Source organism: Polypterus senegalus, chromosome 1 (genome assembly GCF_016835505.1).
Source record: "Polypterus senegalus isolate Bchr_013 chromosome 1, ASM1683550v1, whole genome shotgun sequence".
Classification (NCBI taxonomy): Eukaryota; Metazoa; Chordata; class Cladistia; order Polypteriformes; family Polypteridae; genus Polypterus; species Polypterus senegalus.
In genome coordinates, this window is record NC_053154.1 from 26,572,574 (window position 1) to 26,599,228 (window position 26,655).

Sequence of the window (26,655 nt, forward strand, 5' to 3'; positions counted from 1 at the left end):
CACTTTCGCTCGCTTCTTATTGTTTCGCTGCCTTCTCAATTATATGTTTTCTTCAGCGCTTTTTTGAGGTCTTCCTGATTTTCTATGTGCTGCGTGATTACGTGGGAGGCGTGATGATGTCACACGAAACTCCGCCCCCACGGCGTTGAAGCTCATCTCCATTACAGTAAATGGAGAAAAACTGCTTCCAGTTATGACCATTACGCGTAGAATTTCGATATAAAACCTGCCCAACTTTTGTAAGGAATGAACCTGCCAAATTTCAGCCTTCCACCCACACGGGAAGTTGGAGAATTAGTGATGAGTGAGTGAGTGAGTCAGTGAGTGAGTGAGTGAGTGAGTGAGGGCTTTGCCTTTTATTAGTATAGATATATATATAAACAAGTAAGATTTAAGGCCAGTACTAAAAGTGCCAGAGAGCTGGCTAAATGTTGGCTATCAAATGAAAACACCATTAACAGACATTTGGATATGAACCCAGCATATGCAAACTTCAGCAGAACATATTTATAATAAATAAAACTTTACGACCAATACTCCTCCCAACCCCCACCTCATTACCCCCCCATACCATCCCTCATTAACCCCCCCAACCACACACGCACACACACACACACACACACTGTTGTTGCAGCCTCACAGTACTAGCACGCATATTTAATTTCTTGTAAAAACTGGAATAATCTTCTGATTTTATGATTATTCTGGTCACCTCAGTAGTTGAGATTTTCTCTCAAGTTAGCTATTAGATTAGACTAATTTCATGAGAGAAGTAATTTTTTTTGTTTTGAAAGCTTTAGTGTCTTTTAACTCAAGACATTATTTATCAACCAAATTAATGCTCTTATTTAAATCATCAGTTCTTGCTGGAATACTAAAATTACTGTGTATGTTTACTGTTCGTTTTATATATAATGCACATACTTCACATTACTTGTTTCTAAAACCTGTTTTTCAAAATAGGAAATAAATGAAATGTATTTTTTTTCTTTTAGCTGTTTGTATTTACTGATGGTGAAGTTGGAAACACAATTCAAGTCATTGACGAAGTGAAGACAAATTCCTCCTCACACAGGTATTAACTATTTTAATCAGTCAATTAACCTGTATACAGTATTGAACATTACCTCTAATGGTACTCATTGTTTTAAATTGTACAAGTTGTATCAAGAGAAATCATTGCTGCTTTTAAGTAAAGCTTATGTGAACAGATTTGAGTAAGCTCCAGTCTTAACTATGAATATAATTCAGAAATATTGTATAGCTCTAATAAATATTATTACATTGTCTTATAAATGATGTAGCGCAGTGATGCAGCAGTCTGCACAGTGTGCAGTTTTGATCAACATTATCACTCTTGAAAATGAAACAATGCTAAATTATAGACTATTCTCAACACCTAGAAAGTATCAGATGATTTAGGTTAAACGTTACTTCTCAATATTTGTGGAGATTGCTGCAAACACTTTTTAAAAGATGTTCTTTGGAATCAGATTGTTAAGGATCAAAATTATGTTAAGCACAGTCGCCTGAAATTAGTCACATGATTCGAGTTCCTCAGACTGGCCAATGCACTGTCACTTAGTGAATATCTGTGATTGGTTACAACACTCATTTACTGTTTAGAACACTTTGTAACTGGGAAAGCTCAATCTCTGATGGGGAAGGATTACTGAGTGAAATGTAGCAATCAGTACTTTTCATGATTACTGTTTCACAGCAGTTGTAATTGTAATCACAATCATGATTAATATATGATTAATTGTTCAGTCCTAATTTCTCCCACAAAGCTACCCTTGCATAATCAAAATTGCCAATTGAAGATTAATTTATTATTTCAAAATTCTTACAAAACAGTCTTTATCAGACTTTCCTGTTATGTTTACCTTTATACTATTTCCAAATTCATGACTGAGCTGGTCTATCCATAGCTACTCCAAACTGGAGACTGCATCCCATTCACTCCTCTACAATTCAGATACTGTATGTGTTGTATGAGCTTTCGCAACGTTTTTCACATTTTAGTTGTTACATTAATCATGGTTATGTTTGCTTCAGAAACCCAGAGAATGACAACTTTTAATGTTGTCCCATTTATTGTCAGCTACAAATTAAGCGCTGTTATTATCTCCTCTAACTGTATATCTCATCAACTGTACATTTCGTTTTTATTTTAATTTTCATTTTCATTTTTAGAGAGATTTGCCCCTTGCATCAAATCATTATCAGCTAGGCACACACAAATGTCTGGGCAATGTGGAAATTTTCAAAAATTAACTAGACAGGATTTTGTTTGAAATGAACACGAGTTGCTCATTTAGTCAAAGTTACAGATAAATGGGTTTAGCAAATGGATGAATGGTTGAACAGACAGCTGCAGCCATGTCCATTCATGTCATAGGATGTTCCTTTATCTGAGCTATGTATGGCGCTAATATACAGCAATTAATCTTGCTGTTTTCTAAGTTATTCATTCAAATGCATGACACTGCAAATTAAAATAATTATAAGTCACAGCTGATTGGACACATCAATGCATTCTTAAAGCAAATCTGAATCAAATGTTTTTATTTTTGAACTAATTCCCTAATTGGATAAAAGTAGTAATAACAACCTGTTTTTCTTTTAAAGAGCAATAAGTTAAAAGATATAGGATTTTCAGATAATTGGCATGACTCCTGCAATCTCTTGTATGTCACCCTGTGTTCCTCCCTCTTCTTAAAATACGTATTCACCACAGCCATGCCCATCCTTTTTGCAAAATCCACTACCATCTGATATTCTGCTTTCCTTCGACACCATACCTACCCATCTCCTCCTCATCTCCTCTATTCTCTTCACCACCATGTACATTGAAAACTGTTTCAATCACCACTCTCTGTACCCTGGATATTGTCTCCACCACTTCATCCATGTCACTCCAGAAGTCTTCTTTCTCATTCATCGCACACCCAACTTGTGAGGCATATGCACTAACAAAATTCATCATTACACTTTCAATTCCCACCTTCATAATCATCACTCAGTCCAACACTCTTTTCACCTTCAAAACACTCTTGACATACTTTTCCTTCAGGATAACCACTTCCCCATTTCTCCTCCCATCCATACCATGGTAGAACAATTTGAACCTGCCTCTAATCCACCTAGGCTTACTCCCCTTCCATCTGGTCTCTTGCACACAGAATATATCAGCAACACATATTCCTTCTCTCTATCATATCAGCTATCTCTCTCCCTTTACCAGTCATATTGCCAACATTCATATTTCCTACCCTCACTTGCACTCTCTTTACCTTTCCCTTCTCCCCATGGTTATGGACATGCCTTCACCCTTTTCTTCTTTTTCTTCATCCAACAGTAGACTAATTTATGCCAGTACTGGCTAACAGTACTGGTGGTGACCATTGTTAACCTGGGCCTCGGCTGATCTGGTTTGGAAATCTGTATTGTTGTTCACTTTACACCAGATCACGTAGCATCTACGACTGCTTAACCTTACACTTTTTTTTTTTTTATATATATAAGCTTTACTTTTTAATTGACCTTGTATTTCTGGTGATCAGTGAGTTTTAACCATCTTCTGTGTATCATCTACCGCAAACTTTTCACATAAGCTTGTGGTTTGTTTCAGATGCTTCACATTTGGAATTGGAGAAGGCGCCTCTACAGCCCTTATTAAAGGAATGGCCAAGGCAGGGACTGGTCACTTTCAATTTGTCTCTGGAAAAGACAGAATGCAACTAAAAGTAAGCAGTACACATTTGTATAAAATGCAGTTGAGGAGGTGACTTTAATGTATTCTGTGATAACATTTTCTTGTCTGTTTTAGGTAATGCAGAGCCTGCGGTTCGCTTTGCAGCCTGCAGTCACCAATATTAGCCTGAATTGGCACCCCCCAGGTGGAATGGAGGTAGCCCCAATATCAGAAACACCTCTGGTGGTGTTCAATGGTCAAAGGACTGTTCTGTATGCACAACTCAAAGGCAAGGTAAGATTTATAACATGTACTTGTAGTTTGACTAATTAATGTATTCATGTATTTAACTTGCTTTACTGGTCATAATAGCAATTGAAATCCTTTAATATTTTAGTTCATAAAAGTATTATATAAGTAAAAGTATTATGAAAGTATTAGCTTTCTGTTGTCAGTGTAGCCACCGATGTATAAGGCGAAATCAGGCACGGACGGGTAAGACGCGTGTCAAAGAAATCTCACAGTCCAAAAGTTAGTTTTAAAATATTTAGTGAAAGTTAAAAGCAAATAATCCACACAAGAATAAAAAGAAAAATAGTTACACATAGAATAAAGGCAAAAAAAAAGAAAAAATGTATCTTCTATAAACTTGGCTTTTCTTAATAAGCTTTGGTTATTTCTATACTTAAAGGTTCTTAATTTCTTTCTATACTTAAAGGTTCTTAACTTCTTCTTCTGTATGCCTTAAACATAAGGTTCAATACTTAAATCTTTTACTTTACGAGTTACTTCACACTCAAAAGGCCCGTAGGCCGTTGGCACATAGACATGCGCCCAGGCTCGGTAACGTGCTCAAGCACGAACGTGAGCACAAACAAGAACACGGTTAAAAAACCGTATGCCTCTGTACCTTACACAAGGCGAGGCTAAACACTAACTGGAGAACATTGTTTACTCATAACTGTTAAGAAATGACAGGAAAATATCAACTCAATTCTTTTCACGGGGGTTATAGGAACCTCCCATATTTTATGCATTATCATCTAATAAATATTCATACATTTTATAGAACTAGGAAAATGGCTCTTACAGTCACAATATGGTCCTAGTTCTGTTCTCTGGTGGGATGCTCTCTTTTTTATAGTGTGTGCTGTTACCATGTTTATGCCAATATGTACTAAATCTAATTTGGTTTGGTGTAAACGAGTGTGGATGTTTTCCACAGTGCACTGCTTTCTCTCCCAGTTCTGCTTGCTATATAGTGGTTAGTTTAGTATGATAATGCAAATGAAAACTTTGATATAGCTGACTTTATTATAATGAATTAATATCTGTTCTGTCCCACATGCTTTTAACTATTACTGTTATTTGTTGAACTGTGCTCCACCTTTGTCTTGTCATTTATTAACACACCTGTCAGTCACGTCTGACATGCACAGTGGTGTTATAAATGTCTATGAAACTCACATACTGTGAAGCATGTAGGTTCCATAATAAACTTTTAAATACACTGCACTCCATGTGTCTCACGTAGGTACCCCTTTATCTCCTGTTTCAGTCGTATCCGAAATGTATCTCTAAGGTATATAAACCCCTGGGTCTGGTTAGTTGTGGTACGCAGCTATCTGGACCTCTGTCTACGTGCTTCTCTTTGTCTCGATCTGACAGTGGAAATCACTTACCTTGTGTCTTTTAAAGCTTTATTGTATAATGTATACTATCTGCTATGTATTGCTTTGTAAATCATTATTTATTGTATTTGGTTCTACACCTGTAAAATACCTGTATGTAAACTGAAATATATATAAAAGAAACAACGAGGTACATCCCGTGAAAGCCTTCAAAAAAAGCTTATCCTTGTCATTTTTATGTGGATGTGCCAAGTTGTTTAAGCTCTCTGCGGCTGCATTGTACAGATGGTGTGGAGTGAGGAAGAAAAATATCACTAACTTATGTTGAAGCAGATTAGCAGCACGGGCATCATCAGCCCCAATGAAGGCATTCAGAGACTTCAGAACAGACAGCAGAATTAAGCTTTATTGTATGGCGCACATACAAGCTCACTTAAGATGGAACAATAAGCGTCCAGTGATAAGCACCTTTTTCTTTTATTACAGTTCTTATCATTTAAGCCATTATTCTTCCTCATCGAACTGCTAGCATTCCATTGCTCTAGTCCTGCCCCTAATTAATCTACCATTATCTCTTGGCTGGGTGGGTGTCAAACTCTTTGCTGACCATCATACCTGCGTCCCCTTTCTTTCCCAGTGCTCACCAATTATTTACTACTCAAGAGTTTACACTTCCCTCCTTATCAAGGGTCCCATCTCTTCTGAACTCTCCTGCATGTTCAGACTTTAACTTTGAGAGATAATGGTGGTCGGTGGCTTGTACAGGGTAATAAAAATATATAGGCATTAGCTTTTTAACTCCTAACTCTTACATCTTAGTACAGTACTTAATAAAACATAGTGTCTACTTTTCTTATGTGCTTATAATACAAACCGGATTCCAAAAAAGTTGGGACACTAAACAAATTGTGAATAAAAACTGAATGCAATGATGTGGAGATGGCAAATGTCAATATTTTATTTGTAATAGAACGTAGATGACAGATCAAACGTTTAATCCGAGTTAATGTATCATTTTAAAGGAAAAATATGTTGATTCAAAATTTCACGGTGTCAACAAATCCCAAAAAAGTTGGGACAAGTAGCAATAAGAGGCTGGAAAAAGTAAATTTGAGCAAAACGAAGAGCTGGGAGACCAATAAACACTAATTAGGTCAATTGGCAACATGATTGGGTATAAAAAGAGCTTCTCAGAGTGGCAGTGTCTCTCAGAAGCCAAGATGGGTAGAGGATCACCAATCCCCACAATATTGCGCAGAAAGATAGTGGAGCAATATCAGAAAGGTGTTACCCATTGAAAAATTGCAAAGACTTTGCATCTATCATCATCAACTGTGCATAACATCATCCGAAGATTCAGAGAATCTGGAACAATCTCTGTGTGTAAGGGTCAAGGCCGTAAAACCATACTGGATGCCCGTGATCTCCGGGGCCTTAAACGACACTGCACCACAAACAGGAATGCTACTGTAAAGGAAACCACAGAATGAGCTCAGGAATACTTCAAGAAACCATTGTCAGTGAACACAATCCACTGTGCCATCCGCCGTTGCCAGCTGAAACTCTACAGTGCAAAGAAGAAGCCATTTCTAAGCAAGATCCACAAGCTCAGGCGTTGTCACTGGGCCAGGGATCATTTAAAATGGAGTGTGGCAAAATGGAAGACTGTTCTGTGGTCAGACGAGTCACGATTCGGAGTTCTTTTTAGAAATCTGGGACGCAATGTCATCCGGACCAAAGAGGACAAGGACAACCCAAGTTGTTATCAACGCTCAGTTCAGAAGCCTGCATATCTGATGGTATGGGGTTGCATGAGTGCGTGTGGCATGGGCAGCTTGCATGTCTGGAAAGGCACCATCAATGCAGAAAAATATATTCAGGTTCTAGAACAACATATGCTCCCATCCAGACGTCATCTCTTTCAGGGAAGACCCTGCATTTTTCAACAAGATAATGCCAGACCACATTCTGCATCAATCACAACATCATGGCTGCGTAGGAGAAGGATCCGGGTACTGAAATGGCCAGTCTGCAGTCCAGATCTTTCACCTATAGAGAACATTTGGCGCATCATAAAGAGGAAGGTGCGACAAAGAAGGCCCAAGACGATTGAACAGTTAGAGGCCTGTATTAGACAAGAATGGGAGAGCATTCCTATTTCTAAACTTGAGAAACTGGTCTCCTCGGTCCCCAGACGTCTGTTGAGTGTTGTAAGAAGAAGGGGAGATGCCACACAGTGGTGAAAATGGCCTTGTCCCAACTTTTTTGGGATTTGTTGACACCATGAAATTCTGAATCAACATATTTTTCCCTTAAAATGATACATTTTCTCAGTTTAAACTTTTGTTCAGTGATTTATGTTCTATTCTGAATAAAATATTAGAAGTTGGCACCTGCACATCATTGCATTCAGTTTTTATTCACGATTTGTATAGTGTCCCAACTTTTTTGGAATCCGGTTTGTACTTTTCTACTAGATAGAGATTACCAATTTTAAGAATACAATTTTCTATACTTTCATGCACTCTTTCCTCCTGTTTTGTGTATGTGGGTGTGCATATGAGAAGGTCATGGGTGTCAACTACCTCATCTGAGCAAACCAAAGCATCCTATCCCCAACTAGCAGTTTCTATCTCCTATTGGGGAGTTTTGCAGTTCTCCCAAGCCATTCAAGATATGTAATCCTTCTTCCATATCTTTCAATTCCATTCCTCTAATTCCAGATAAGCAGTTGTTCTACTTCATGTTCCTCATATATTGCTGAGCACTTCACCCTTTCATGAAAAGTGAGCCCAGCCCCTTGTTTAGGAAACTAATTTTGTCTGTTTATATTCAAGATATCATTGGTGAGACTATTTATCACGCTCTGCAGTGGGCTGGCGCCCTGCCTGGGGTTTGTTTCCTGCCTTGCGCCCTGTGTTGGCTGGGATGGGCTCCAGCAGACCCCCGTGACCCTCTAGTTAGGATATAGTGGGTTGGATAATGGATGGATGGACTATTTATCAGAGGATTTTACTCTGCCCCTGTAAGACTTTTTGGTCATTTTCCTTCATGAACAGCACTCTAAACTACTTGAACTATACCATTTGGGACAGCTTCTTTCCCTTACTGATATTGACCACAGATTTGGAGGTACCATTTTTCATCCCCACTGCATTACACTCGGCTGCAAACTGCTCTACTGTCAAACTCTGATGATGCCAAAGGTACAACAGTATCTGTAAACCGCAATAGTGCCCAGGTTGTGCTCTCCATCTTTTGGTTGATTCTTTGTTTCTTTCCCATGAAAAGCTGGAAAAGAAGCACAGACACATCTTTAGTGGAGTCCAGTGTCTCCACATTAAAAGGTCTTGAATTAATTCCAGATTTGCAAGCACAATTTCCATTCCACAAGTACAAGAATGTAGTGAGAAGTCAAGCTTGCCTAAAGAAGGGGCCTGAGTTGCCTCGAAAGCTTGCATATTGTAATCTTTTTAGTTAGCCAATAAAAGGTGTCATTTTGCTTGATTTCTCACTACATTCATAATTGCTAACACGGTACAACACTCTAGTACAAGAGAACAAAGTGACAACAGCAGGAGGAGCCCTAGAGGTCAATATTCTTGTAATACCGTTCACAAGATACCATAGGGTGCACAGTTATAAGCATTTTCCTACAGCACAAGGCACCTATACACAGGACTGACTAACTCCTATGACTACTAAAATATCTGCAATAAAAAAAATTGTTTATTCTTCCACATCCAAGATAGAATTATCATTGTATCCCTGTAACCTAAGGTTCAACTACATTCTGAATGTGTACCATTGTGTTAGTTTTGAGTATCCTGGCCACTACAAAAGTTTATTAATAACTGTTGTTACTTTATCCAAAACATGGACCAGTACACTGCTTTAGGCAGTATTCATTTTATTTAGTGGTTATTTAAAGTTCTACTTCAACTGTCAATAATATCCTTAATTAATGTCCACTTTTCCTTTGTTGAGAACTGCCTTGGCCACATTCTTTCTACCTGTCAGGAGTTTTTACTTTGCCAAAAATTCTTCAGAGTTGCTTGAAAGTCATTTTTCTTGCCCTCATTAAAATTCTTCCCCACATAGGCCTTTACCTCAGTCACTGTTTCAGCTTTGTTTTTTCTGCCTAATGGTATGTCTCAGTCATATCTGTATACACTCCTTCTAACATTAAACATGGGAACTCTTTCTTCAATGTGATCACTTCACCTACTGCTCATATCCAGTATTAAGTCTCAGGGTTACTGCTGTAGACCACCAATCATCTTTTTGCCACAGCACAATAATGCTAAGACCTGCTCAGTTTATTCATGGCATTGCATCTAGCCTGTTAAAAATGTTCTATAGTATAATTCTACTTTCCTCTTTATCTCTACAGGCTGATGAGAATGCAGTAGGATGTGCTTCTTTACATTACACCCTCTGTGACAAAGAATACAAAGCAGAAATACATTTTGGGCTTAAACATGACAAGCATTGCAGGTAGAGTTTGTGTAGAACACTTTGAAAATTATATTAAATTAACATTTCCCAAAATAAAATCTTGGTGGCAACTTTCTCTAATAATATCAGTGATTTATTTGAATTACTATTTTTGTTCTTTACAGTATATTATTTGTGATATTAATAATATCACAATAGCCTGAAAATGTATTCCCCAATGTTTAGAATCATCAAAGACTATAGGAAATTTGGTTACTCGTAAGGTTAATTATCTCTAAGTTTTTAATTATTTTTAGTTAACATTTTAATCATATAGCTTACCCAGAAATACACTTTAAAAATTTTGTTTGTGTAGGCTAACTGCTCACCGCCTGGCTGCAAAATCATTGATGAAAGGAATGGAAGATAAAGAGAGACCTGGAAGTGAGGGTGGGGATGAAAGTATAAAAAAGAAAATTATAGAGATTAGCACAGAGGCCAGAGTTATCTCAACTCACACAGCATTCATTGCAATTAACAAAGAAAAAAATGAGGCTATTCAGGGCCCTATGGTCAAGCGACGTATTCCATTCGCTGGTTTTAATTCAATGGGTAAGTGCTGCTCACTGCTTTTTTTTTTCTTTTTTTTTACATTTTCATTTATGTAAAGGTACATATTCACATATTTGTTTTGACTTGTATTAAACAATATATATCCAAATATATCAGTAGCTTTGTATATGTCACTATGTTTTTATGAAGTAATTACTTAAGCAAAACCTTACTTGACATGGCGTTACTGCATTCATCTGTTCATTTTCTGAACTTGCTTTCTACATAACAGAATCATGGATAAGGTCTGTTCTATTTCTTATTGTGTATTTAACATGTGTAAATGATTCATGGTTTAGCATATTTATGTTGATGAATTGTAGTTTTAAATTTCCTTGTGAGCCCAGAGCCTCTACTCAAAGAAATGTGCTATACAAACGTAAAGAGAATTGAGTGGATAACGATTATCTATTTCAGCACATGGAAGCAGTCAGTCAAGGATAGAGCAGCAGACTATTGAAGGACATGCCTGTGCACACACACTCTCACCTAAACTAAGCAGAGTAAAGTCATTCATTAAACTAACATGCACATCTTCTACATTTTGGGAGGGAACTGAAGTACTTAAAGAAAATGATGACTCTGTGTACAGTCGGCAGTGACCAGCACCTTTTATGGAACAGTGAAAAACATCTCTGTGTTGTCTTGCTCGTAGTACAACATTGGTGTTTATTTGTGCATCAGAAAATTAGTTATGTACTGTAAGTAAACATGTATTGCTCTCCAACTGTAATTAGACAGTAAAGCCATATTTCCTAATTATGTATGCGTAAGACATTTTAGATAGATAGATAAATAGATAATAAAGTATCTATCTAAAATGTCTTACGCATACATAATTAGGAAATATGGCTTTACTGTCTAATTACAGTTGGAGATTTGCTTCATAATCATCTTTTCATATTAAATGCAAAAGTATAGCTTGTTTTATTTTGTGAATTTCCAGTCATGCATGCTTTAGTATTTTAAAAGCAGTTTGATTTAATTTTTTTTTCCTCTTACATCTTTGTTAAACGTGTTTTTTGTTTCGCCAGTTTCAATGTGAAGTGGTGGGTTGAGGCTTTGCACTTTCCTTTGGTACCTTTGGAGACAGTACAGTTAAACCAACATGAAGGCAATGGAGTGGCCCATGAAGTAAAAACAAATAATCTGCATGTAGACAGGATACATTTTGTTAGAACCAAAGCACCAATATCAAGTATAAAAAAATAAGTGATTTGCCGTATTTTGAAAAACAAAGAAACCCGTCATCAGGAGAAAATTTGGCAAAAGCGAAGTAGCCTTAAGAAGACAATTTTTGTTGTTTTAAAAAAGTCCTCTAGGGAAAAACATCTCAAGAAGAAAAAACGACCACAGTAAATGGGTTAATGTATCGCAAATTACTGTTCACAGCAGACTTTAATGGCAAAATTTTTTATAACACATTACAAAAAATGTTTTTGTCAGTGCCAGTAATATCAAGTCCAGATTCTAAATTGTTAACACTTATAGAAATGAGCAAGAAGAGTTCTAGAAAATTGTATTATGGGGCAAAAATATAGCATGACTGAATTATAGGGAAATAAATTAAATAAAGATACCTTCAGAGCATGTCATGTTAATTGGAAAATATAGTTGTGCTTATATAATGACTTTGGGAACTTACTAACGATTTTGATATTGGAGAACAGTGGACATGGGGCTAAAAACTAAAAACACACTAAAAGTGTAGCAGAGCATCCTGTCTATAATATACAGTAGAGCATATTGAGAAAACTTGACAAACTTTTAAACTGAGAGTATAAATGACTTAAAGAAAATTATAACATTTTGAAAGAGACATACCAGCTTGTGTAGGATGTACTCCTCTTTTCAAAAGCATGGTAGTTGTAGAATGGCATCTTGTTGGCCATAACTCATTTAATGTATATTTCTCACAGCAAACATATACAATTCTGAAAGTGAGCAATAGATAATAGATACAGTGTTTATTTTAAAAAGCGCCTGAATCACTACATCTCACTACTTCTCCAAACTCTTGATTTCAATGGAACTTTTCTCTGTTTTTGTCTATACAAAACTTTTTTCAAAATATATTCTGAATTAAAACAAAACAAATACCAAATGGAAGCAAATAAATAAATGGCTGCAATTAAGGCTCCTCTCTCCATGCAGTCTGATCTTATCAGCCTCAGAAATAAACAAGGATCTGGTCTTAAACCATTTTTGATTTTTAGGTGTCTAGAGACATAGAAGTGAAAATCAAACATAAAACAAGTCGGGTCCCACCACAAAAAAAAAAAACGGATTAAAGTCCGATTCTTCATATTAGATAGGGATTGTGTTTTCTCTTAGGTATGATCTGTAATCCTGTGCATTTTAACGTATGTATACTGTATATTTTATTTCTTTTTTTGGAGAGTTTTGTTTACAAACTTCAATGTCCGCTCCTTACATATGTTTGAAAACAGTGCTGGTTGCACTGGCTTACAAGACCAAGAATGTGTTGAAATACCTTAGTTTAGAGAGAGAGTGGTAGCTGTGTATAAAAATGTACGCTGACTACTTTCAAATTCTGAAAACGTTATATATGATACTTGACCAATAGCAAACCTCCATAGCTTCACTATTGTCTGTGCTGTTATTTTTACAAACACAAGTCTGCCTACTGTATATGTGACTTAATGAATTGATCGCCCCTTGAATAACCACAAATTTTCTATTAATGCACACCATGGAACCAGTTCTCCAAAAATTCTCTTTTAATAATATATTCTGTATTACAGTTATAATGCAAATCTGAGCTCTGTGTTTTTGCAGCTGTGATGCTATGACACATAGACCAATAATTTGTATTTGTGTTGCACTTTGTCAAATGACAGAACCCTCTCTTCTTGCAACTAAGTAGTTGAACAAAATGTTAAAGACCCCTCTCACTTCTTTCTTTCAGAATTAATCCTTTTTTAAATGCCTTTACGTTTTGGAAAGTACTCATGTATAATATCAGTCAGTTTTGTTACTTGAAAAACAATATGTTTGTTTTAAAGCCCTTAAATGTTGCACAGTGACTGTTTCACACTCTATTGAGACTGGAAGTAGCCTCAAAACAGCTCTATAATATTTACAAGACAAACAATGCCAACCTTAACGTTAGGGTTTAAGCACATAAGAAGAATGGGAATGAATAAGCTGTGTAAGAAAATAGATGGATGGATTATAAAGCTAAAAGGCATTTAGGGAGTATTATTAAAGAAAATATAAAAACAATAACAAGAAGTTCAGTATTTTAGTAAAGAAATGATCAAGGAGGTGAAGGTGAAACCTATTAAGAAGAATTAGGGGTAAAATTACATGCAAAGAAAATTAAATCGTAATTGCTCATTACTTTTTTTAATTTTCACTTATAAAGCATCATATAGCCTCTTGTGATACTGATGAAAAGCGTGTAAGAAAGATAAATGCATTAACAAATTCGTTCAGTAAGGACAAATAAACTCCAACTCCAGTAATAATTTCCTCCATTGCATAAACAGTACAAATATAAATGTTATTTTAGTTATGGTTTATAAATCTCATGAATGTGGTTTTATAAGAAAAAAAAGGTTGTTTTTTTTTGTAAAGTTAATATGCCAAAAAATAAAATTACCAAAACAATACACAATGCAAGGAAAAACATTATACACAAGTTTGAAGAACACAACAAAGTAATTGAAAAAATAACTGTACAGTACATTTAAAAGTTCCTTGTTTTGTGCAGTTCTTCACAAAAAGCTTAAGAGCAGTACCCATCTATTTGCAAGTATTCATTTTTGCGGAGTGGTGGCTGTGAGGCTAAGGATCTGCGCTGGTATCCCGAAGGTTGCCGGCTCGAATCCCCATCACTGCCAAAACAGATCCTATATTTCTGGGCCTTTGAGCAAGGCCCTTAACCTTCAATTGCTCCAGGGGCGCTGTACAATGGCTGACCCTGCGCCCTGACCCCAAGGGGTATGCGGAAACTAACAAATTCCTAATACAAAAAATTGTATAATGTGAAATAAAGAACAAAAAAAAAAGTAGAGATTAGACTTGCTATATCTCGATTTGAATGTCTCTACCTTATAGGAGTATCCCCAAGCCCTACAAAAGCAGTGTGGCATTTCATCACAAGCCACAAAAGGTCTTTATAGGTGCCTGCCAAATTCAATTTCTGCACTTTTCTCCAGAACAACTGTTTAAAATGAAAAAAGAACCCACTAGCTGTGCTTGGGAACTCTTTTCCTAGTGTCAGAACAAATATGCATGTAGCTTCCAGAATATTGAACCCAAATTCTAAAATATTGAAACATGTACTGTACAGGTTTTAATTATAAAACATTTTATATCCGTTTTAGGTTTTGGTCCTGCTACAAATGCAAGACTTTATCTCACATAACACATCACCAAGTTACCTTAAGTTTGTATTTCAAAAATGTGCATGCCATTTTACTTTATGACTCTAAAATGGTTTTTAAATGAATGAATGTGCCATACAAAGGACTGGTATCCCATCCAAGGTTGGTTCCTTCTTTATGCATCTTGATGTTCATGTAGACCTTGGTTTTGTGTATCCTTGTAAGACAATACCAATCAATAGATGGATGAATATTTAACTGAAGACAGAATTCTGCCTATTGCATTTTGAACCAAATATAAGATGCTGTTAATTGAGGAATACTGGTACTTTCTTTCTTTCTGGTACATTCTTTAATAAAAGAGTAATCTATTATGAAGTTACAATTACATTTAAAGTAGACTGTAATGGCAGTAGTAGTAGTACACTTTTTTTTTTTTTTAATGTAGCATTTTGTTCAGGAGCACCAATGATGATGGCTTGTGCAATGCCCAGACGTGCAAAGGCCCGTCCACCCCAACCTAAAATGAGGTTTCAGAAACAGTGTGATTTTTACTCTCGTATGCCAGGTAAGGAAATAATAAATGTTGCTACTGTGTTCAAAGAATTTTTCCAAAATATTTTGTTTAGGTTAAGGTTGAGTTGATAGTCAATGATATCGTCCATTCCCGAGTGGCTGGAAACATCGTTAATGTAAATAAACGTAATTGATTGCTCCAGATATTTGCAGGAATTTCCTCAAAGCGCTAAACTGCAGCCATCACTTCTTTTTTTTTTTTTTTTAAGCACTCCTATTTACAGCAGTAGGTACGTAACATAACTGACTTTAGCTAGTTTATCAGTAGTGCGCTTTGTAGCGGAAAGAAAAGGCAACCAGATCAGTTCGTTACACACAAAGTTTTAATGGGAAGAGTACCGGTATTTGCTGCTGCCATGCTAACAGGCTCTGAGTGCCCTTGATTTCTCACTCTTTACAGCGCTGTTACAGGTAGCTTACTATCCCTAAAATAATGGACAGGTTTGCTGTGTTATATTTTGCAAAACAAATACAATGAGATTCGGGCACTGGACAAGGAAAGTGGTGGTGTGGTGGTGCTTGTTTGGTCATGCAGGCAGTGCTTGAAGTAGGCTGGTACTTAAAGCGCTCGATGCTTCATGGAAGTCCTCCCTTCCTTTGATGTCATATAGTGTCAGACACTTGCACCAACCTCCAAGGGAGAGTCCCCCAACCCTGTCATGTAAAAGTAGTAAAGAATTGGGAGGTTGAGCTAATAGGAATGCAATTGTACTGTGTACTCAAGTTAATAAATCTGAAATAAACTGATTACATTATATATCAAAGCAGAACCTTATATGTTTTTTTTTTCAAAAGGCCCAGATCCATTATCCTTCTGCATGCACGTTGTATATTACATGCTTGCAATACCAGTCAGCACCTAGTTTTATGTGCTTTTTGTGGCTTTTCACTTGCACTTGTAAGAAAAGGTAAAATATGACTATAGCCAAGCCACATTGCAACCATAAAGTCACATTTTTTTTTTCTATAATGTATGCCAAGTCACCTTTGTGTTCAGAAGATGATAGAAAGTCAACAACTGAGACGTTTGTGTTTGAATGAGTAAAAGTAATTAGCAACTTTTAGTTTTCTGCTTGTAGACATTTATTCAAATACATTTTATGAGGCAGATTTAATTTTAGAGTTTTGTGCCGATTTGGCATCGTGATTTGTACGAATTTTAAATGAACTTGGAATGAATCACCTTTGAATCATCATCAGAACATTACTGAATACCGGTACATACTCTGATTTGCAACAATCTGTAGGACAACAGAACTAACTCCAGCGTCCCAAACTAAAATGCCTGCACACCATTTATCCATAACCCCATGTTGATGCTTTACGTGGTAGAACAGTTAAATATTTATAATCCACAAGCATCTCGCCAATCTTGATGGTATTGAACATCGCTGATGATTTGAAATGATTATGTGAACTTTTAAGACATTACACAGTTCTAGATAATGTTGAATTTCTGTCAGTTTGGTAATGTTTGGTATTGTAAATTTTAAAAGTATGAAAGATTGTTACTTTTTCTTGATATTATTTTGAGAAATACAGAATTCAACTAAGATTAAAATAAATATACAGAATGAAGGTTGTCTAACAAATGCATACACGCTGCAAAAATGTAAGCAATACATTTATAGTTAAAAATGAAAAAATCTGCTTCTTTCCTGTTTTAGATGTTTGTGCAGAAATTGAAATGATACCGGAGAGAACTGACCCCTTGTTAAATCTGGTTTCCCTTCAAAATGCTGATGGGTCTTGGAATCTAGAGAAAGGATTGATGACTTTATTTAGTAAGACAGAAAAGGAAGTGCTGCAGAAAATGCCAGTAGAGGTAAGTGTGCAAGACAGAAAAATGTAGTTTTTTGTCACATTCGTACAATAAAATATAAGAGTTCTATTTTCTGAGAGAACACTGTGAGATTTTTGTTACACATATTAATTTTTGGTTGCTTGTGGGCATGCTGACATTATAGCACGATTAGTATTTTAAATGGCAGACCTGGCATCCAAGTTTATGGATTTTTTTATCTACACAGATATTGTGTGAAGGTTAACTTATTTTGTTTTGTTTTTTTACAGTATTCTGAGCAGCCAGCTTTCAGTTTTGACATTATTTTGGAACTGAACCCTAGATTTTTCCTCCTTTTAGGTTTTGAACTTTGGCCTGTTTAAAAGACTATTTGTTGACCCTTTTTTTGATCGGTTCCATTCCCCAGTTCATTTCATTTTTTCATTTGCTAAACTCATTACAATTACAAAAACCACATAATGCTGTAAAAAAGTATTTGCTCCTTTATAATATCGTCTGTTTTTGTAAAATTTGCATAATGAATCATCTCAGATTTAAACTAAATGCAATATTGGAGAAAGCGGACAAAAGTGAACAAACAATAGTTTTTTTTTAATTACTACTTTGTGTATTGAAGTAGCAACGTTATCCAATGCCATTAGGTTAGGCAGATTTTTATTAGCCCAGAAGAAAATTTATTTTGCAACATGAAAGACTTAAATAGAGAGCTTTATTTGTCCCCAGGAGAAAATGTGCTTCTTGCAGACGCTATAAATAAATACATAAATAAGCAAGATCATTAATTAATGAATTAATTAACTAATTAATTAAATAAACACACACCAGAATGACTATAAAGCAAGAAAATTAAAACCAAAGAATAACGTCTGACTTTGCTGTCACTTCATAGTGTAGCATTATGCAGGTGTTATCACTGTTGGTATAAAGGACCCCAGTAGTGTGTCTCGACACACCTTTGTTGAATAATAGTGTAAGTGAGAGGATGTGTAGCAATGTTCATTTTGGCAATCGGTTTTGTTTTAATTCTCTTCTTTGCTACTACCTCAAGGGAGTTCAGAGTGCATCTTCTAATTGAGCTTGTTCTTTGAACATTAGAATTCCTGAAGCCTACGAAAAAACTCATAATCCCGGCCCACCTTAAATCCCTTCTCACCTCTCCATCAGCGTCTTTTGTCTTGTAAACGTATTGGTCAGGACAAGCAGCAAGCAGCCTGCTGTCCCATCCCCCACCTTGACGGAGCTCAGCTCGAGGGCAAAAAGTTCTCCCAGTTCAAGCCAAGGCTCCGTATCTGTGTGTGAGGTTCCTAGAGTTGTGTAAGGTAAATAATACAGTGTATCATTATTTGGAATACATGCATTTCATGTGTGCTCTGTGTCTACAAAGATCTGGGTAACTGTAGGATGAATGGAAATGCAAGAAATGCTGAACACATATTTAAAGCAGAAACTTTTTCCATGTTATACTAATAATAATCAAGGGGAAAAAAAAGCATTTTATTTCCATGTGGCTGTCGATGAGTTAAAAACTCAACACCCTGTGTAAATTCTGGCTACTTATAAAAGTTAGTGCTTGTTTTTTTTATTATTCAGTTTTATTCTCTCAGTGACATTTACATGGTGCAACGAACTTGCCTCTCCCTCTTTGAGTGGATGGCATTTATCTCCATTCTTTTCACAAGAGCAGCACTGTAGCTGATGCCTGCTCAGAAATGTTTTTTAGTACCAGCAATCAAAGGTATGATGTCCCATGACCACTATCAGACTTGATTATGGGTCCTCAAACACGGTCCTGGAGGGCCGCAGTGGCTATAAGTTTTCATTCCAGCCAGTTTCCCAATTAGACCTCAGTCTTTGCTGATAATGAAACTTGGTGATTAATTATATGGCATTTTTGCACCTTGAAACAAACTATAAAACTCAAACCGATTATGACAGCAGCAATCCAAGCTGTGAGATTTGAGACAAGATTACTGTTCACATGGCCAACTGTATGTTGCACGCTCAAGAGTAAGCTCAGCGCATAGCTTGGTCATATTACAACCGGAGGGCCGAACTCACAATGTGGTATATAAAGCGATCCTTAACAAATAATTATTGGCATATTTTCCCTCAGTTTAAAAAGGTTAAATTTTCTTCTTAATAAAAATTTTAATGCAGTACTTCCGCCATGGCGTGGGTATTTTGCTAGTATATATATATATATATATATATATATATATATATATATATATATATATATATATGGGTAGAGGGAGTGAAACCTGCTGAAATTCACCAAGTTTTTTCACTGAATGGAAAGCAAAATTAAAAATTTAACAATGGCAGTGAACAGCTTCAGGACCCGCTACATGCTCACTTGAGTGAATGTCAATAGCCTGTGATACTCCTAAAATGGCTTACTGTGCCATACTTTTTTAAGTGTAATGACAGCAAATGGTCTTATCTCCATTTAATTTCAAATGTTAACTTTCTTCATGAATCTGGTTGTTATTTTTGACAGGAATTAACTTTAATTAACTTTTTTTTTAGATTATGTGATCCTCCATTTCTAGCCTACATTTCTAGTCTACAGTTGATTAAAGAGGTGGCAGAAGCAAAAACGTAGAATTAGAATATAATATAAAATCCTTCAGTTGTTAATTATCAGTACTGGTTCCCTGTTTTACACATTATCTCAAAAACATCCTATAATAACAGTAATATTTGCTTGTCTTTTCAAGAGATAAAATGGGTGCTTTGTCTTGATTCTTGAAGAGAGGTTTCACTGGCACAAGCTCAAGGATACCAAGTGTCCTTTTCCTTCCCTCGTCCAAATTCTTTTCTCGGCTTTGGTTTATGCCTTGTGATTACTGTATTACATGCAGTGGCCCTGTTTTGGTAAAATGAAATTTGTCTGCTAGGAGTTTTAATTATACAACTCATTTCTTCACCAAGAGAGTTGTATTACTTTTAGGTTTGATGTGTCTTGTTTGCGCACCTTACCCTGTACTCAGTGCAGCACCCACACCTAACTCTGTTACAGACAGCCTTCTAGTCTTTACATAGGAGTTTTAGCCTTTGTTACAGGCTAGACACTGGTGTCCGAACTATAAAGCAGAAGATGAAGTAGGGCTTTTGCTGAAGCAGAGAGCACAGAACTGGTGTTGTTAGTGGGGTATAACGGAGGGCGTGGATATTTTGCAGTTGTATTCCTGCTAGCATGTAAACACTACATTTTGGTTAATAATAAGTGCAAAGTTTTGTACTTCAAGGCTAGCAGAGTTTGAGTTATAACCATTTTGTTCACTAATTAGGATGGTAAATTGCGCCAGATATATCTTTTTAAATGCACCATTGTCATTCAACTCTTAATGCTGTAGTCTTATCAGATAGACCCTTAAATGCAGTATTTCAAGGGAAGGCCCGTATAGCAATCCCACAAACAACTTACATTTTGGATGTATCAATTTACAGTGAAGCAGGGCTGTGGCTGCAGCTGCTGGTTTGTTTGTGCAATGCCAATGAAAAAAGGCAGCAGTGCCACTTTTTCTTACACTTTTGGAGAATATTATAGATTGGTTTCCTATTGGTTTCCAGATTTAATCATTAACACTGTATACTGATACTAAAATTGCTACAGAGTGTTCATACTACATATTACTGAATAATTTTTGCAATCTCTCTGATCTCTCCTAATTGTTGCTATAGGTAACGTGTATTAAATTTGTGTTGTGCTGTAAAACGATTTTGCAAATCATTTTTACTATAAACATCTACGTATATATTGACATCTGTTCACTGCAGACACACGAAAATGTAACTTAAAACAGGTGGTGATGTAGTGCATGCTATATGTGTGTTTTATTCTTTTCATGCATTCATGTCACTGTTGTAAAGTTGGCAACAATAACCTTGTGCTACTTTAAATTGCTGAGCTTGTTTTTTTTTTCTCCTGATGTTCCTGTGTGTTGACTCCAAGAAATATATATTTCTGCCACAATTCAAATACATATTCAGTTCAATTGAGTTCCATTCAGCTAATTACCACTATAGTGTATGTGAATATGATGCAATTGCATTAATTTGTTTTAAGAGGTGTCATGACATCAAAAAAAGCAGTAACAATACATTAAACAACACATTAGCAGAATTTGATATGTAAATATAACCATAAGAATAAACAGTATGACTAAATAATATGCAACATTACTAAATCTATATACATAAAAGTCAATGTGTGTATGTATGGTATGTAAGTTCCAGCATCACGTCTGAATGGCTGGAGCGATTTTCATGAAACTTGGTACAAATGTTTCTCAGTGGTACTGAGATACTGTAGGGTGAAATCAGCCGTAACCTACCCACTTCTGGGTAAGGTGTAGGGTGCTCTTATGGTCTCGTATGCATATTGTGACACTCAGAACGACCTCCAGAGGGCAAACTGGAGGTGACTGCCAGCATTCTTTACGTTTGAACAGCACCGCGCCCCTGTTGCTTTTGAAATGAAATACAGTTCTACGCATGCAAGTGTGTGTGTCTGTCCTGCCCAGAAGTTAGACGTAGAGTCAGGGTGAGGGCTCCAACTCCGAGGATACGCAAGCGATGCCAGCACACTGGCAAAAGGAAACCTCCTAAGAAAGACAGTCACTTAGTTGCTAATGCACAAATGATGCGAGCACGTCGGCAACACAAATCCTCCTAGCAGAGAGATGCCCAGAGTAGTTCTGACGATTTCAATACTTTCTGGGATCCCATGCTTTTAACAGCATGGCTTACACAGGTAGTATATAGCAGGCGACTGCCAGCATTCTTTATGTTGTAAGTATCACCGCGACCCTGTTGCTTTTCAAATTTAATAGAGTTGGCTGGTTCTGAGCATCAACTGGATGATAACATACATACAAGACCGCAAGACAAGGACATAAGTGAGTCTTTATTGTTTGTTAATTTATTTTTAAAGTCCTTTTTTTTTAATTGGTTTTCTCAATCATTTAAATTAAAAAAAAACACTTTATTTTCCTTCTGGGCAACGCTGGATATTTCAGCTAGTTAAAAAAAAAAATGTCAATAGTAGACATAATGTACAGTATATCACAAAAATAATAAAAGTAATTTAATTGAAGAATGGTTAGCATTTGAAAATATTTACAGTTAAAGACAAAAGTAATGTAGTGCAGAAATGCATAAGTGCAAGTTGAATGAGTAGAGCAAACAGATTGTCAGTGCAATGCTTTTAGTCAAACTCCGGGTTAAATAAATGTATGTAAAAAGGTTTAACAGCTTAGGCTGGTATCACACTTCATGCCTTTGAGTTGTCAATTTTAATGCCTGCAGTTGCTGAATGTTACTGCCTTGAAGATATCAGATTGCATAACTAGAAAATGCAGCAAATAATATATTACATGATTTCCTCTTGAGTTCTCAGTATGGATTCAGATGTACAAAGTATCGCAAATTTGCAGCATTCTGACAGTCAGACAACATGTGGCTTGACATTGCCAGTGACCGTATAAGGTACCGTCCTGGTATACTGAGGTCAACCGCAGCCTCTGCCCATCTTTTGTTTTTTTTCCACTCTGTTGTGATGTGACACAAAACATGAGACTTTGGACAGGCGAGCCTCTCTTCCATTTGCTTGGTCTTCCCCAACCCTAGAAGCGTCTCACCTCTGCTACCTAAGATAACATCTGTCTGATCTTAATCTTGAGTTCACTGCAGACCAATTTGACTTTGCTCCTGGGAATGTTACACTACATGATGGTCAATCATAGATGTGCACTGCATGCTCTCCATGACTCACTAAGATTATGTAAGTAAAGGCATCTAAAAATGATTCAAAGAACGCTATAGTGTGATGCCAGCTTTAATGAACATGGGTTAGCAGTTTGCTCGTGTTATATTTCAGTATCTCCTACGCAGTGACAGATAAGGAATGGTCTGTAGCTGTATTTTGTTTAAGTTCTTGAAGATTACTTTACTTGGGCACTTTTTCCTCAGAAATATCCAGTATTGGTTGATGCGTGGCCCTAGTGACGAACCGAGACATTTTACATAAATACGTTTGATTTTATACAGTACAGTTGCCATAACAGATCATGATGCAGCCAAACAGCATGTTCTACTCTCTGCTTCTTTAGAAGTTATTGAGGATCCAAGGGTATGAATTGACTTTCCCTGGTTTCCTCAAAGAGTGATAATGCTGTTGTGGCGTTTAAATTAAAACAGTGGGTTTTGGAAATCCATGAGAGATCCTTAGTGTTGTTGCCTTTGACATACGCCAATGTTAATAAGTGTTGTTTTCTGAATAAGTATAGACGTTTTTGGACTAGCTTTCTATCCAGAGTTTATTAAGCCTTATGTCTATTAATGTAGGGCAGGTGGCACTCTCTGAGAGTCTCACACAAATGAGAAAAACATAAAAGGTGCATCAGAATGATTAGAATCAACAAGCTTCACAATATAAAAGTACAGGTGTGTACTTTCCTCAGTCCAGTTCATTGTATTTGCTTCCAGGGGTTTCATCTCTGGTTACAGTGAAGGAGCAGTAAAACTAAACTCTCTTAAACTCTGTTAATTACAGATATTTATAATCATTTAAAGAAATGCTCATAGGACCATAAACAGCATATTATTTAATGAATGCATAAAACATATGAAAATATTTCAGACACTAGTGTAAAAAAATAATAAAGCATTCGTTCTCAGTGGCCATTTCATTTTTATGTGATTTTTTGCAGAAACACTAACCACTTCACCATAACAACTCTAAGGTTCTGAATTTGAATCCATGCAAAGGCACATTGTTCTTAATTTGCATGGTCAATCTGTGCTTGTGTAAGATACTGTTGTTTTCTCCAACATACCATGATGTGCAATTTAGGATGATGGACAGAAATAACAACATTTATTTCTATAGCACCTTTTCATACAAAGGATATAACTTAAAGTGTTTTACAAGATGTCAAAGACATCATTACAAGTAAAGAAGAAAGAACTTAAAAGTAGTTAAGAATAATAATGAATAACTAGTATACAAAAATAACTAATGCATGCTTAAATTAGATAGACATGTATAGTTGTGTTTGAAAGTTTGTGAACCCTTTAGAATTTTCTATATTTCTGCATAAATATGACCTAAAACATCATCAGATTTTCACTCAAGTCCTAAAAGTAAATAAAGAGAAATCAGTTAAACAAATGAGACAAAAATATTATACTTGGTCATTTATTTATTGAGGAAAATGATTGAATATTACATATTTGTGAGTGGCAAAAGTATGTGAACCTCTAGGATTAGCAGTTAGTTTGAAGGTGAAATTTGAGTCAGGTGTTTTCAATCAATTGGATGCCAATCAGGTGTGAGTGGGCACCCTGTGTTATTTAAAGAACAGGGATCTTTCAAAGTCTGCTCTTCATAACACATGTTGGTAGAAGTGTATCATGGCACGAACCAAGGAGATTTTTGTGGACCTCAGAAAAAGAGTTGTTGATGCTCATCAGGCTGGAAAAGGTTACAAAACCATCTGTAAAGAGTTTGGACTCCACCAATCCACAGTCAGACAGATTGTGTACAAATGGAGGAAATTCAAGACCATTGTAAACCTCCCCACGAGTGGTCGACCAACAAAGATCACTCCAAGAGCAAAGCGTGTAATAGTCGCCGAGGTCACAAAGGACCCCAGAGTAACTTCTAAGTAACTGAAGGGCTCTCTCACATTGGCTAATGTTCATGTTCATGAGTCTACCATCAGGAGAACACTGAACAACAATGGTGTGCATGGCAGGGTTGCAAGGAGAAAGCCACTGCTTTCCAAAAAATATCATTTCTGCTCGTCTGCGGTTTGCTAAAGATCACGTGGACAAATCAGAAGACTATTGGAAGAATGTTTTGTGGACGGATGATAACAAAATAGAACTTTTTGGTTTAAATGAAAACCGTTATGTTTGGAGAAAGGAAAACACTGCATTCCAGCATAAGAACCTTATCCCATCTGTGAAACATGGTGGTGGTAGTATCATGGTTTGGGCCTGTTTTGCTGTATCTGGGCCAGGACAGCTTGCCTTCATTGATGGAACGATGAATTCTGAATTATATCAGAGAATTCTAATGGAAAATGTCAGGACATCTGTCCATGAACTGAATCTCAAGAGAAGGTGGGTCATGCAGCAAGACAACGACCCTAAGCACACAAGTCGTTGTACCAAAGAATGATTAAAGAAGAATAAAGTTAATGTTTTGGAATGGCCAAGTCGAAGTCCTGACCTTAATCCAATCGAAATGTTGTGGAAGGACCTGAAGCGAGCAGTTAATGTGAGGAAACCCACCAGCATCCCAGAGTTGAAGCTGCTCTGTATGGAAGGCTAAAATTCCTCCAAGCCGGTGTGCAGGAATGATCAAAAGTTACCGGAAACGTTTAGTTGCAGTTATTGCTGCAAAGGGGGGTCACACCAGATACTGAAAGCAAAGGTTCACATACTTTTGCCTCTCACAAATATGTAATATTCGATCATTTTCCTTAATAAATAAATGACCAAGTATAATATTTTTGTCTCATTTGTTTAACTGGTTTCTCTTTATCTACTTTTAGGACTTGAGTGAAAATGATGATGTTTTAGGTCAAATTTATGCAGAAATATAGAAAATTTCTAAAGGGTTCACAAACTTTCAAGCACAACTGTAATTAAGAGAAGTATAGCCCTTAAATATAGAAATTTGTTTTTTAAGTCTCTAAATTCAAGACTGGTGATAAGGTCAGGTGGCCAGGATGGACAGAAAAAAAAACAAAAAAAACTCCAGTTAACCTAGAGAAATAAAATGAAATCTGCTGGGGTTCCAGACCAAAAGAACGGGTAGCCCTGGGAATTCTACATAACATACAGCAAATGTTCTTAAGTAGTTATTTATTGGTTCTCTGGGTCCATGGTTCTTGAGGCTGATCCTCCAATTAGCTGTGAACCATCCAGTCTCACTGAGATTGCACGGGTGGTGAACCAGCTGAGGGGGGGGAGGGTGCAGGAATCTGTGGTATCCGGGGTGAACTTCTCCATGCTGGTGGTAAAGCTATCCTCCTGGCATTGCAAGCAATCTTTGCTAACATTTGGGAGACTGGCATCATCCCAACTGACTGGAAAATGGGACTTGTCATCCCTATCTGGAAAGGGAATGGTGATCACCTGGATTGCAGCAACTACAGGGGTCATCCTCAATAGGATCCGTGATCACTTGCTCACCTAACAGCAACCAGAACAGTCTGGTTTTACGCCTAAGAAGTCTACCATCGACCACATCCTGGCACTGAGAGTTCTCATGGAGCGCAAACGCAAATATCGGCAGAGTTTCTTTGCAGCCTTTGTCAGATTTCACAAAGCATTCGAATCAGTTGATCGAGCTGCCCTGTGGGACATCCTAAGGTTTCAAGGGATCCCTTTGAGGTTGCTGGATATCATGGTCGGCCTGTACTCTGGTACTGTGAGTGCTGTGCAGAGTGGATGCAGGACCTCTGCGTTTTTCACAGTTGATTCTGGGGTTCGTCAGGGGTGTGTTCTTTGCTCCTACTCTGTTCAATG

General features: G+C 36.7%; 1 protein-coding gene across 1 annotated transcript in view; it reads left to right on the top strand.

Annotated features, from left to right (window-relative positions):
* LOC120523546 (von Willebrand factor A domain-containing protein 5A-like) overlaps window positions 1-26,655 on the top strand; it is a 39,754-nt gene that overhangs the window by 9,448 nt on the left and 3,651 nt on the right. Inside the window, exons 2-8 of the mRNA XM_039744951.1 lie at window positions 996-1,075; window positions 3,635-3,749; window positions 3,833-3,991; window positions 9,722-9,825; window positions 10,142-10,377; window positions 15,178-15,297; window positions 16,973-17,130. Coding sequence (XP_039600885.1) covers window positions 996-1,075; window positions 3,635-3,749; window positions 3,833-3,991; window positions 9,722-9,825; window positions 10,142-10,377; window positions 15,178-15,297; window positions 16,973-17,130 — 972 coding nt within the window. The remainder of the gene's footprint in view (window positions 1-995; window positions 1,076-3,634; window positions 3,750-3,832; window positions 3,992-9,721; window positions 9,826-10,141; window positions 10,378-15,177; window positions 15,298-16,972; window positions 17,131-26,655) is intronic.